This window comes from Sylvia atricapilla, chromosome 8 (assembly GCF_009819655.1).
Source record: "Sylvia atricapilla isolate bSylAtr1 chromosome 8, bSylAtr1.pri, whole genome shotgun sequence".
In the NCBI taxonomy this organism is placed as follows: Eukaryota; Metazoa; Chordata; class Aves; order Passeriformes; family Sylviidae; genus Sylvia; species Sylvia atricapilla.
The window spans coordinates 15,475,659-15,489,263 of NC_089147.1; the positions used below are offsets into that span (position 1 = coordinate 15,475,659).

Here is a 13,605-nt window from a genome sequence, read left to right on the forward strand (position 1 = left end):
GAAGCCATTAACATTTTGGTTTTATGCAGTGGCAAGCATTCTAAAAATATTTCCATATAATTTAAAAACTTAGAAGTGCCAAATGGCTGACCCTTACATAGCAAAAATGATTGAGAGTGACCTTACAGGGAAATCAGGAAAAAAAAGCAAAAGGAGAAAAATTGTTCAACTACCATTATTAGCTGTCATTCTGTTCTTCCTTCAGATATAAACTGTCTCCTATTCTAGTAGTTGCTCATTTTGTTTTTCATTTAACATTCAATTCATTTGGATATCAAAAGAACATAACATGAAGATGTGGAAAGAAATATTCTATTTTTAAGTCAATGCCCTGTCCTACTTCTAGTAGTGTACTTGCAATATGCTGTTTTGTCACCACAAGTTTGCCTTGGTAGTTTGAAAATGCCACTTCAATATTCCTTATACACTGTAATGACAAATATTGTTAATAGCACAAAGCATCCAGCAATGCAGTAGCTTTAAAAACTTTCATCAGTTTTAAATGAAAATTTTGTCTAGATGCAAAATGGTAACAAATCTGATCATGTATCATAACTAAAATTTCAGACTGACTGCCTGACAAAGAAACCCCTAGTTTTGGTTTTCAGTCTCATTTTCTCAATCAAGTTTTAAAAAAAGAAACCACCAATACAAGAGACTTGGTTTAACAGCCCCAAAAGAATACAATCTGAGATTTCATATCTTGTTTACAACATTATTTGTATTGCTCTGGCCTGATTACTACTAGTCACCATCAGACTTGATAGGAAACAGAAAACACTAAGCACTTAAGGCTCTTAGAAATGTGTATATCCAGAAGGTTTAGGGTGATCATGGAAACTGTAAGACTAAGTCAGAGAGTTTTCTGGCTCTACATACAGAGCATAAAATTCCTGGCTTTGCAGAAATCAGCCACCTCCATTTCCAGCTCCACACTGGACCCACCACTTGAACTAGTTTTAGAGGTAAGACAGGCACATAGCTAAACAGGATCCTTCTAATGAGGTAAAAAGTCTGTAGGAAAGGGTGAAGTAGTGTAGGGCATGTAAAAAACTTTGAATCAACAAGTGACTTTCAAAGTATATGTTCTGCTGAGTACTCAATTTTATTAAGTTTCGTGGATTCTTACAAAGTTCTTTTTGTCTGTGAGTCCCAAATACCTTATTCATCAGTTTCTACTTCATGATTCATTGTGGCTAATAATAGATTAAATGACTGGAAAAATAATCAAAGCTCTAATGACAAAAGGAAGTATCTGAATTACTCCAACAGATTATCTTTTAAATTGACTTGGCTAGCCATTAATTTGATTTTCTCCTTTCCCAACTTAATTTTTAATGGATTACAGAAAATTAAAAGCAGAAACTTGTGATGATCCCTGTTTTTTCACTGTTGCAGTGCTTCTAATTCCTGCCAGAGAATATTTTTACATGCAGCATACCAATACTTCAAGTTCAAACATCTCCAGTCTTAGGGAGTTTGGGAAAGCAAAGCTGTTTTACTGAGCTTTAAAAGCAGCCAGATCAGATTAGAACATCTTCAGGTTAAAACTCTCGTCCAAAGTAGGCTACAGCTCATCAGAAGAAAGGCTGTGCTCATGAATGATAGCCAAGCAGTCTCTCCAGTCTGTTACTGGAATAATTGTTAGATTATTCCAGAATCTGCTTAAATTTGAGTGTGAGCAAACTACCTTTTCAGCTTGAATGTTCAGCAAGCAGGTTGCCTCACAGCTCCTTTAAAGCAGATTTCTCCCCGGAAAATATTAAATGCCAACATATTAAAAAATTACTTCTTTTAACAGCAGTAGAAAAAAGTGAACAGAAATTACAGTATTTGGACTTGAGTACCTGGACACAGTTTATATCTTCTCTTACCAGAGTTTGGGTTTCAGAATGGAAAAAAAAGCATAGAAATTACACTAAGAACAGTGTAAATGCAAATGTAACAATAAAGTGTAAGTAAAGGAGTTTAGGAGTTTGCCTAAAACCTTAATCATGATGCAATGCAAGAATCTTTTACAAAATTAATTCTATCAGTTAGCAAGTAAGCCTAGCCCTATTTTAATCCTAGATGTGAGGAGAAAGAAAGTAATTTGTATAATAGGACTTCAAATACAATGATTGTGAAAATAATTGGCATTATGTCAGGTATTCTAATCTCATTGCAGAGTATCTACAGCCTCCAAAAGAATACTCTCATTAGGAATATCTAATGTCAAATAAAGCATTTTATCAGGATCAGAACTTGTGATCAGATGTTCTATGATTTATCAAGAAGTTTAGCCAGAAACCACACTAAAAGATCAATTAAATAAACCATAAAATCTTGCATATATTCCAAAGCTTGGGAAGTTATTCTTCAAACATTCAATCTCACAGACTTTCCTTTGTGGCATGTGCCAACACAGTTAGATAAATGTGATTCCATATGCCATATAGAAATCTTATTTCTGAAACAAAGGTGTCACAATAACCTTGGTTATTTATCACTGCATGAACCTGTAAAATAATCTCTCAAAGTGTTTCTTTGTCTCAGCTATTTCATCTTATCTCCGAGATTGAAAGAAGAGATATCTTTAAATTATTTTCCCGGTACAGAACAGAAAGAGCAGAATCCTGTCCCGTGTCATTACTTTATGCATTCCTTTGCCTTGTAGGAAATGTCACTGCACACAGGAAAGAATTTTTTGCATTGTAATATACAAAAGTATGGCAGTGGTGCCTGACAGATACAGTCACACTGTTCTTTGCTCTCTTCATTGCTTTTCTATTAATAATTCTTATCTACAAATGTTACAGAGTATCAAATCCTCATTTCTAAAAGATAATATAAAATTCAAGCAAGGAGATAGTGATCTACACTCAGGTTCATGTTAGGACAGAATTAACAATAAGAGAGACTGAGAAAAAACTTTCCTGAAGATTGGTACAGTATGGAAAAATTAACCTCCCACAAATATTAAAAAAGACAAGATACACTAATTATTCTTCATGATGCAATGCCCAAGACACTTCAACAACCTCTTAAGAATTGCAATATGAAAAATTACCTAAAACGAAGCCTCTCCTTAGTCTATTTAACTTTCCTTTGCTCTCATATCAGTTTTAGGTGCATGAGAGTCACAGAAATCTGTATTTTCAGGTCTATGAGAATAAGCGTCTTTGAAAGATTGTTTTATATTTAAAATATAGTCAAAGTTTTATAATGTAACATGTTCACCAGCAAGAGCTAGAGCTCACTTTTTTTTTGTTTTGTTGTTTTTTGTTTGGTTTTTTTGTTTTGTTTTGTTTTGTTTAATAGCATTAACATGTAGAGCAAGAAGGACATAATGGGGGACTGAGAATAGAGCAAGGAAAGCAGAACTCCTGAAGACTGTCCCCAGGCTCAATATACTGTGTCATGTGGCTGTAAGAAAGCTCTCAAGTGCTGAAAGAATGAATTGTTCTGAACAACAGCTTTGGGTTGGTTTTGCAGAGTGAGACCAAAAGTGTTCATAACGAAAATTACCCAGGAAACGAATTCTGAGTTCCTCCCACCTATATAGATGCTAGTATATATTTGATTTAGTCAGTGCTTTATAGTCATTTTAGTAGCTGTTTACTCCAAGTACACTTCTAACACAACAAACTCTGCCCCAGCATATTTCAAACTCATGCGACTGAGATCCCATTAAACCATCCCCCCAAAAAAACCAGACCAAGACTGTCTTTAGCCTATTGTATCTTTCCTTCAGTCATGGCCTTGCAATAGTTCAGCCTTGGGAATTCAGATCCAGTAAAACCAACCATCTACAGCAACAAAACATAGGAACCTGGGACCATTGTAAAATTCTCCCCTGTTTGGAAAAAAAAAACCAAAATCAGCCCACAAAAAATGTTGAAAACAAACTCTGATATTTTCCCATGAAACTTCTTTGATTTTTCCAAGACACAAACGTGGTTTTTTTATGCACCTGCATAAAACAGTCAAGTGACCTCATTTTTTTTCACTCACCTCCTAAAACCACCAGTTATGGTAACTAAAGCATCTGGTAAAAAGGTACACACAGTATTCTTGACAATCAAGGTTACTGCATCTGCTTCTGCCTTGGACACAAAGCTAACGAGGTCCTCATAGTAGAGAAACCCTGGAAATCAAAGGGAAATAGTGCTGATCATTCCACAGAAATATTAAAATGTACACAGCATTATTCAAGGCCCAAATCACAGGTGGTGTGGGTACAAAGGATCACAGGCCAGAGACAGCACCTTTCTTCCCTCATCTTTGTCCTTAGAATTTATATATATTTTTGTTGTAATTTGCAATGCAAGTTGCCAATACAGCAGTCACAATAATTGCTCCACTTTCTTAGTACCTGGATACTTATAAATTACTCTGACTTCCCTACCAGCTCCCATCAATGGCATTTTTGGATGTAGTGTTTCAAAAGGCAGTCTTTCCCAAAATAATAGTGTTCTACACAAGTCCAGAGCTCAGAAGCATGTGAAATATCCCAGCTATCTTATTTCTGCTTTGAAAGAACCCAGTATGGTAGCTTGCTTCACATTTGGATATGACATGTGAAAGAAAAAGGGACAAAGTACCATGAATATAAGAAAGCTGATCCAAGGGATTCTCTGGTGATGTAAATCACATGTATTTAATGAAAAATAAAGTTACATCATTTTAAGGTTGTATTATGGAATATGTTTTCCTTAATGTAACTAATTTCTTTGTTTAAATTAATTAATTTTTTTAGGGAAACGGTGCATGCATACAAAATCTGTGGGGAAGAAACATTATTCATGTGACCATGTTTAACACTTTAAAACTAAGATGTCCTAGGATTATACAAAAAAAATGTATAAATACTTTATTACAAGTCTAGATTTATCAGTAAAATAGGGCTGCCTTGAGGGAGACAGATCTCCTCTGAAAAGTAGTTCTGACTTCCCCAGTTTTGCAATTCTTTCACAACCTGTGCAGTAATGAACCATTAATAGTTTTGTGAATAAGAGATTTCACTTGGTATCTGTGCATGCAATTTAAAAATATGCATATTCCTATGTTTTGAATGACACAATTTTTAATTAGGAGCTCAGCTGGTCCAAATATTTTCACCCAATAATTCAGTATTCACAAGACTGCAGCAAGAGAACAGATTTATACATGAGCTTTGCCTTCCCCTGTGATTCTGTTACCCAGTTCTTAGAGCACTGGGATACAAGTTTTTATAACACTTTCACCTTACCTGCTTTCTGCATTTTTGACAGCTTCAGGGTCTTGTCAGCTTTTACCTCTTCCACAGTTCGCAAACCCATTCTGTACCATTTCTCAGAAGTCTTCACTCCCACCCCGAAAACTGAAGTGAATTGCTAAGGTCAGCAGAAAAACATTTGAGTTGTTTTCTAAAGAAGCAGTGAATTAATAATAGATAAAAACAAGGTTTCACAAGGAAGGCAATGGGCAGGATGAATCCTACATTGAAGATAAATAGTGTAATATAAACATACAAATTCAGCTTCCCTGCTCTGCATGACTACATTGAACAGAGAACTGGTTTTATACATGGAGAGTTCTCACTAACTTGAAATCTAAACAAAAATACTGTAGTTGTCCCAGCATCTTAAAGTAATTTACTAAAATGTACACTTTTAACTGAGGTTAGAAATAACGGTTGTAATCTTTATTTTTACTCCATTTTTAAATCGAAATGCAAACAGCAACATTAGGTAGCTTGATTCACTGACATGATAGAATCAGAGATGTCACAAGATTATTTTCATAGTTTGACTGACATAACAGCTTTGTGCTATATGCACTACCAGCTTTCAAAAAAAAAAAAAAAAAAAAAAAAAAAAAAAAAAAAAAAAAAAAAAAAAAACAGAAAATGAAACAACCAAAAAACTCAAACAAACAAACAAACAAAATAAAAACCAAAACTCCCCACACACCAAAAAACAAACACCAAACAAACCAAAAAGCTGACACACAAAAAAACAACCTAAAACACCCCAAAATCTACCAGTCCAGCAGAAATTTTTGTGTGGTCATATCCATCTGCTACACAGAAACATTGTTCACTAACATATTACCCATAAAAGGATGTAAAGCAAAAGTGTCACAGTTGCAAGCATTATTCGATGGATCAATATCTCAGATGAGCACCGATATGAAACCAAGAGGGAAAACTTTCATGCTTGCCTAAAAGCACATTCTTTATGTTCAGTTTGTCAATACTGTAGCTCTCCACGCTTTCTTTGTACTTTTATGGAATTCCATGGGTAGCTGCATAAGACATGAGTAACTGCTCTTTTCCATTGAATCTATAACCTCTGAATTCCAAGCTTGCTACCTTTATTTTGTCTTTTTGTGAAGATATTAATTCCTTGGAAATAATTAAGATAAAAAAAAGAGAAAAAATTAAAATAATGGATAATATTAAATAGGAATTGCCCTACATTTTGCATATAATGGGTGAAACTATCTACTCCTTGTCTGAATCATGGGTGCTTCTAAAAGGATATGATTTCTTAAATACTCAGACTGCTGTCTTCTAATGTTTTAGCTAGTGCTGAAGTATTTTCTAAAGTATCTATTACTGGGTTCAAATGATTCTAGGAGGCTTAATAAACACTGAGACAGAGAACTAAAGAAAAAGGATTCTATGCACCCAAAGTTTTAGGGGGGAAACCAAAAGTGGCTTTTTCTTTTCTTTCTGTACTAAGATCATTGTTATTTAGCATTTTATAGAAGATACAGATGCTGCCAGCAGTGCAGCACAAGTAAAAGGGAGCCCATTTCTTCAGTTGTGTGTGGGGGCCACTGCTTCTTTTCAGCTGGTGAAACAAATTACACAAACTCACTCTCTGCAACACCCACTTCTGTAAGGAGGCAAACTGACCCTGCCAATTCATGTCCTTAGGTCTAAAACACTGACTATGATTGAACTCAGTCATTTGATAACCACGCTTCTGGGGCCAGCAGTGATTTTTTAAGCCATGATAAGTGAAGCAGCAGGCACCAGGACTATGCTGAACAATAAAATCTAGGAATTCACTAATATGAAATTCTTCTTAGACTCTCATTAAAAAAATTGGTGGGAACAACCAGTTACAACTAATTTAGACAAAATGTTGAGATGTATGCTCAGCTAAGAAGAGAACCACCAAAGTAAGTTTGTTGTACTTTTGCATGTGGAACAAGGTATAATGCATATTTGAGATAATTTGTCTCCTGATGGGTTTTATTCTAATCTCCAAGAGATTTTCTTAAACCGTGAAGTGTAAGATTTAATAGCTGTTCCTTAATCATGCTGTAATGCAATCATGCATTAATAATCAAGTCTGCTTCTTGAATCCTGCTATACGTGTGAATCTACACCTCCTTTTGAAAGTTGCGAGAGATGGCATCAACAACTGTCTCTGAACATCCTTCCACAGCTGTATTGTCAGAGAAAATTGAAAAACCTCAGGATTGCTGAAAAGTGGGTGATGCCAGGGAGAATGTAACAGTCCCATTTGTCTTACTCTTTTTTAATTTTTCTGAAGACAAAGTATATAAAAATCAAAAATGCAGATACAATTGAAAAAAAAGTTTGTTCATCTTACGTGTTTTCAATGGAAAATTCAATAAATATGTCAGTAATGGGAACTGCAGTATTTATGTGGTTTAGATTCCTTGCAACAATGAAGCTGTGTGACTAAGACTCTACAATCTGCCTAAAGAAAAGCTCCAGGCCTCCTGCCTCAAAAGAGAATTACAATAGATCTGAATCATCTTCTTCACGTGGTATTTTCTTAATTCCAGAATAAAATGAAGTAGTGTTAAAATGATGAATAGCTGAGGCAGAAATAAACCAAACATCACATTAAACTTACAGCAAAGACTAAGTTGTATTACATTACTTAAGAGCAGCATGTATACATCACATTAATTAAAACAGAAAGTTATTTCACATTATTCCTTATCACTGTTTCTCAATTTCCCTTTCTTTTTATTCAAGACCTTTGTATTTCTTTGTAGTTGACATTGGTTGTCCCTTTATAATGAAATTGATGGCTTTGTCCAAGTTCTAGAAAACGAAGGGAAATTCTAAACAACCGCAAGAAAACTCAAATTATTTACCTTAAATGCCTTGTATCGCTCATCATTTAACACCTCTTTAACTTTAGAACTCTCTCCTTCTTCAATAATCTCCTAAACAAAGAAAAATATTACTTATAAAAATAAATTTAAAAATCAATTGTAAGATCTTACCACAATTATAAGATTTAGTGAAATAATCCAAAATCAAGCTTTATCAATCTTTATAAATCAATAAAGAGAACCCTCAGCAAGCATATTCTTTCATTCCCTTAGGATCAAATTCTGCAACCCTTTTAAAAAGAGAAAATTACTGAAGAATGAAGGAGGAACTGGAACCACAGAATAAATTTCACAGTACTTACTTACTCATAAATTTACTCAAGGATGAAGTAGATACTAGGACCATGGAATATATTTCACAGTACTTATTTACTCATAAAGACACATCCAGAAAGCAGTTATTTATCATAAGCTATCAATGACTTGTTCTGAAAATTAGATTTAATTATTTGGTTGAGTTTCCTACTCTCAAAAATAAGACTGCTGTAAGAACAAATGCATTTTTCTGGAGTGTATGATTCTTTTGTGTTTCTGATAAAAATTAAAAACCAAACTAACAAAGAAAGCTACCAATATAAGCCAAACAATCCATCCTATTTCCTTTGAGATCATGACTGCAATCCCAGCCTCGCAAAATAGAAGGTACTAAAAGAACTTCAGGGGCTGCACTGTTAACTGGAGGAATGGGGCAAATGAGGAGCCAGAGCAAAGCACAACGCTCAGCAATGACCCCTCCAAACAGCTGAGACCCCTGATCACTTGCCTGCTGGAATAGCAGGACTCAGAGATGTGAGTCCTGAAAAGGCTAAGAACTAAATAAAAATGAAGGGAATTCTCCAAGTTCCAGTAAGAATGTAGAGTTCATCCATCACCTGGTTAAAAGGCTCTGCTATAACTATATATAACTTGCTATAACGTGGCAAGTTAAGATTTAACATTAAAGTACTAAAATATTTACCACTTCCACAAAAAATAGTATTTCTAATAAAGCATTCAGGTGAGTAAAGTGATGTTGCCAAGGGCAGAAGTCACCTGAAAAAAACTATTAACAGTTAACCTGCTGCATCCAAATCAGAGTGAGCCCTTAGAAATTACATAAGAAGCTGATATTTCTTTATTTATTCCCTTGTATTTGTTCACTTGTTACCCTCATTCCTAGGAGTGGAAGTTCCATGACAGAACATGTCGTGTTATGACAAAAGGTTTCCAAAAATCACTCCATCCTTATAAACATGGATAACACATTGTTATGACAGGAAATGCAGGAGGTTGTGTACCACAGATACCAGTGCTCCTCCCTGTGACCTGTAAATGTTGATCTGTAAAAGAATCAATTGGCAGATAATTCAGAAGTGCATTACCTCAATGATATCTTTGACTTGGTCTCCCATGCAGGGCAACCCTTGTATATCTTTCATTCTGGTTACTGAAAATGGAAGAGATTTCAGCAAAGAAGCTGCCCTTAAAAATTCCAGGCAGAGTATTTCATTCTCTTTGAACTCATAATTTTCAGCCATTACCTCAAAGGCATCCTGTGACAGGAGGAGGTAGAGAAAAAAAAAAAACAGTTGAAGTTTAGTAAAAGCTTAAAATACTCAGTATGCTCCCTAGAAAGGCTACTTTATATGCTAATTCAATAATTACTTCTTTACACTAGGGTGAAGAGATAGAGGTCATTAAAAAAAGCAGACTAATTTTCCAGCAACTTGAAGTTTTCCAGGTATCATAAAAATGGTATTTTAGAAACAAACGTAAAAAATTTTTTGATCTGTAGCAGAGCCAAGCTTGAAGACCTTTTGTGAGATTTGCCTTCTGTATTCTGTTATAAATCAGTATCAAGTAGAGCCATAATTTTTAGAATTATACCCAACCATAAGCAATCCATCAGATCAGCATGTAACATCTGCATTTTCAGACACAACTAAATAGGAATCTCTGGCAATATTGGAAACCAGCCTCATCTTTCTGAACATGTAGCCATGCTTCTACTTGGTGATTCAGGGAACAAGCTCTCATTTTCCTCATTTTTCACATGTATGACCTTGCAAATAGAAACACATTTTCTTTATGGTTCTTTAGCTATCCATGGTTTGGTTTATTTAACATTGCACTAAAAATAGCTGAAGAATGTCTGTATTGTTGAGTTTTTCTAAATGATCCATATGAGATCCGTTTTCATCCCAGAATATATATATATATTAATAGCATCAAATTTTAGAAATTAAATGCAGGGAACAGACCACGCAGTAGTGTAGAAGAATTTTGTTTCTGTTTGCCACTGCATAATATCAGTTTTGAGAGAGAACCAATGCTGCAAAATAATTTTGTGAATAGCCTGAGGACTTATGAAACTTTTTAGCTAGATTAGCAGCTGGAAAAACAAGTTCTGAGTGAAATCTTGCACAGAACTCAAAAAACTTCAAGAATGCAAAATTAAGTGATTTCTTCAGAAATGCTTAAGAGTGGACCATTACTAGAAGAGACTTTCACTGTTCAAAATATTTACCTAGAACCCAGAGGAGAGGCTGTCAGTGTGCATATGTCTGCAATTACCACTTCCCAGAGCTGTAGGAGAACACCTGCTCAGAAGTGTTTTTGGAATAGATGTGAGTAAAATCAAGAGACAAAAAATGGCTTACCAGAGCAATGACTGCAGTAGAAAGTAGAAAGGAAAAAGATTAATTGTCTTTTTCCTGTCCTCACTGGTCATGTTTAGTCTCAAATTTCATCTCATTTGTAATGAATATACAGTTTATAGTTAAAAAATTTTTAGATTTTCCTTTGTGTGCTTTATGTTGGAAGATGAAGGCCAGTAAAAATCAACAGGCCTTGTACATCCTGATGCTTCATGTGTAATATCTCCAGGTGAATTTGTCCCAAGCCCACTAATTGACATGACAGCAAATCCAGTGAAGACAGCTCTTTATTACATCTATGGAATAGAAAACAGCATCTATCACCCTGCATTGAACGAATACAGCTTCATTTAAACAAGATTTTACTCGAGCTACCATCATTTAGATGACTAAAATAGAACAGTTCCTTAAAATTAAACATACCTTTCACAATGAATGTAGATTATTTGCATATTAAATGTCATTGTTGGGTCAGTTCTATAAAAATAGACCATCTGATATGGTGCGTTGTTGATATAATAAACATTATAGTCTCATTGAAACAAAATCAACATTTTACTCTAAATCTTCAAGAAAACATTGCCTTTGCTCACCCTAAGATTTGCAACACATTCCTCCTAACAAAAAAACATTATGAGATCTTAATTGTTTTGGCAGTATTTCCTTAGCTGAGTATTTCCTTTACTGTAGCTGAACTGAGTATTTCCTTTACTGTAGCTGAACAAAACCACTTTATTTCCCCTTTTTTTCCCTGTACTAAAATGTTAAAGAGTATAAAAATGGGGCTTGCTACAATTTGCTTTATTCTATATCACCACTATAACTTCACTCCTTAGCCCCCCTAAGAATCAATCACCTGTTGTCTGTCTCACTCTAAGAATCCTTCCCTTAGCTGCGTATTTATTTACCAGCTACCCTCATTAGTAAGGGCTGTGAATTTCCATTTTCATAACATTTTGTGAAAGAGCTCAGGAGAAGGACAGCTGTTTTGCAACACGCCTGATCTGGAAGTTTCAACTACGATTTACATTCAACTAGCCCTTGGGTACAAGGAATCAAAATGAGGAGAGAGAATGCTCCTTTGGGGAAAGAAAAAAAAAAAGCAAACAAAAACAAGAAAACCAATCTATTAGAAAAAAACACACAAGCCTCAGCTTCCTAATATCTGTCTCTAAATCTTTTGCAGTAGCTAATTGTTGGATTTATTCAACTGGACTGCTTTCTTTTTCTTTTTTTCACATTTAAGATCTTTATTTAGTTGACAGATTATGTTGCATGTAATTACAGACATTTTGGTAAATGACAGGCACATTACAGCTTCTATTTAGAAAGAGAACTAATGCAGAAAAAGGTGAAACTACCAGTTTGAGGTCACGAGCAACATGGATTCATCCCAATTTTTATATGGAAGAAAAGACACAGCACAGACAGTACTGCAAAGCAAATGGGGAAATATATTTTACAAGTGGGAAAACAGGAGTCAAAAGTTTTCTCTGCTGTGGGGTTTTCTGGATGCTCTCCCAAGTTTTAACACTTCTTATTCGTTATCAACTCCAAAAATTCTATCTTACTATGGAACAGAATATGCTAATTGTTCAATTGAGATTTAAAGTTCAGCTCACAAAATTAAGATTACTTTTGATTTCTTTTTTTTTTATATAATTTGTACGCATAAATAAGCAAGCAGTGTTAGGCAAGAAATTTCTTTCTCCAGTTAATACTAAAAGCATTAACTAGGGGCAGAGCTAAAAATATATTATTGCTACATTCTTTTTAAAATAGTTTATACTGATAAACATAGCCAGAAAAGTGGTTCCCAGAAGCAGCTGCTCAGCAGCATGTGTTAATAATGGCAGAGACTGGCAACACCATCTTCTTGATTACTGTGCTCAAAAAGTCCTGGGATGTTTTTTCTCACTCCCAAAAGGCAGCCTCCCACATGCACATCTGGTAAGGGTTCTACACTGAATAATCAGCCATTGTGATAATTGTGTCTGCATGTACCAGCACCAGCCCTGCTGTGGAGAGGTGTCAGTCCCTTCCCACTGGCAGGAGGGCAGGTCTCAGAAAAGCTGTGTCACCATCACTATTGAAAAATACAATCACATGAACCATTTTACTCAGAGGTTGTTGATACTCAGTGAGAAAATATAATTAAAGCATTTTTATGACTCTAGTTTACATTTTTCAGTGTTCTCCTGCCTCTGTGAAGCTCATTAAGCTGTTTAAAATGAACAATTAAAGAGTATGGAATATTCATTATTCTCAGTGAAAAAAAAAAAAAACACATTGCCTGCAAATGCTGCAACTAATTACAGATCTGTCTTTTAACACAAAAAATACTTTTAACATTCTTTTTGATAAAAAAATTTCTTTTTCTAAAAAAAAGAACAGCAACTGGACTTGCTGTCTATTAAATAGTATAGTTCATATTGAGTAATATTCTAGAGGGGAAAAGCATATAAAACTCTAATATTATTTAAGAAAAATCTACAGTCTAATAGATCTCTGGTGAAGTCTACTTAGGGTGATAGAAAAAGGAAAGTTATTGACCATTTAATCTAAACTATTACATGTCTTACATGAAGCACCTCACCTTCACCTTATCAATCAGATCAATATTCAGATTACCTATTTTAAAAGAAACTAAATTTCCGGAGATTGCCAGCACATGGGAATTTCATTATCTTCAGAGTACTCTGCAGGGTCTGCTCTAACTAAATATGGAACAGAGCTGGGCTAGGTTTCAGTTCTTCAGACACTGAAAATTTTACTTCCTCTCTGAAATTGTGGAATATTTGTTGATGAAACTTTGACTATGGAAAAATTTGGAATTTAAATG

General features: G+C 34.8%; 1 protein-coding gene across 2 annotated transcripts in view; it reads right to left on the bottom strand.

Moving 5' to 3' along the window:
• DNTT (DNA nucleotidylexotransferase) overlaps positions 1-13,605 on the bottom strand; it is a 76,899-nt gene that overhangs the window by 47,845 nt on the left and 15,449 nt on the right. For both annotated transcript variants that reach the window (XM_066323798.1, XM_066323797.1), the window contains exons 4-7: positions 9,489-9,659; positions 8,107-8,178; positions 5,231-5,354; positions 3,994-4,126 (exon numbers count right to left, since the gene is read on the bottom strand). In XM_066323798.1, coding sequence (XP_066179895.1) covers positions 3,994-4,126; positions 5,231-5,354; positions 8,107-8,178; positions 9,489-9,659 — 500 coding nt within the window. The remainder of the gene's footprint in view (positions 1-3,993; positions 4,127-5,230; positions 5,355-8,106; positions 8,179-9,488; positions 9,660-13,605) is intronic.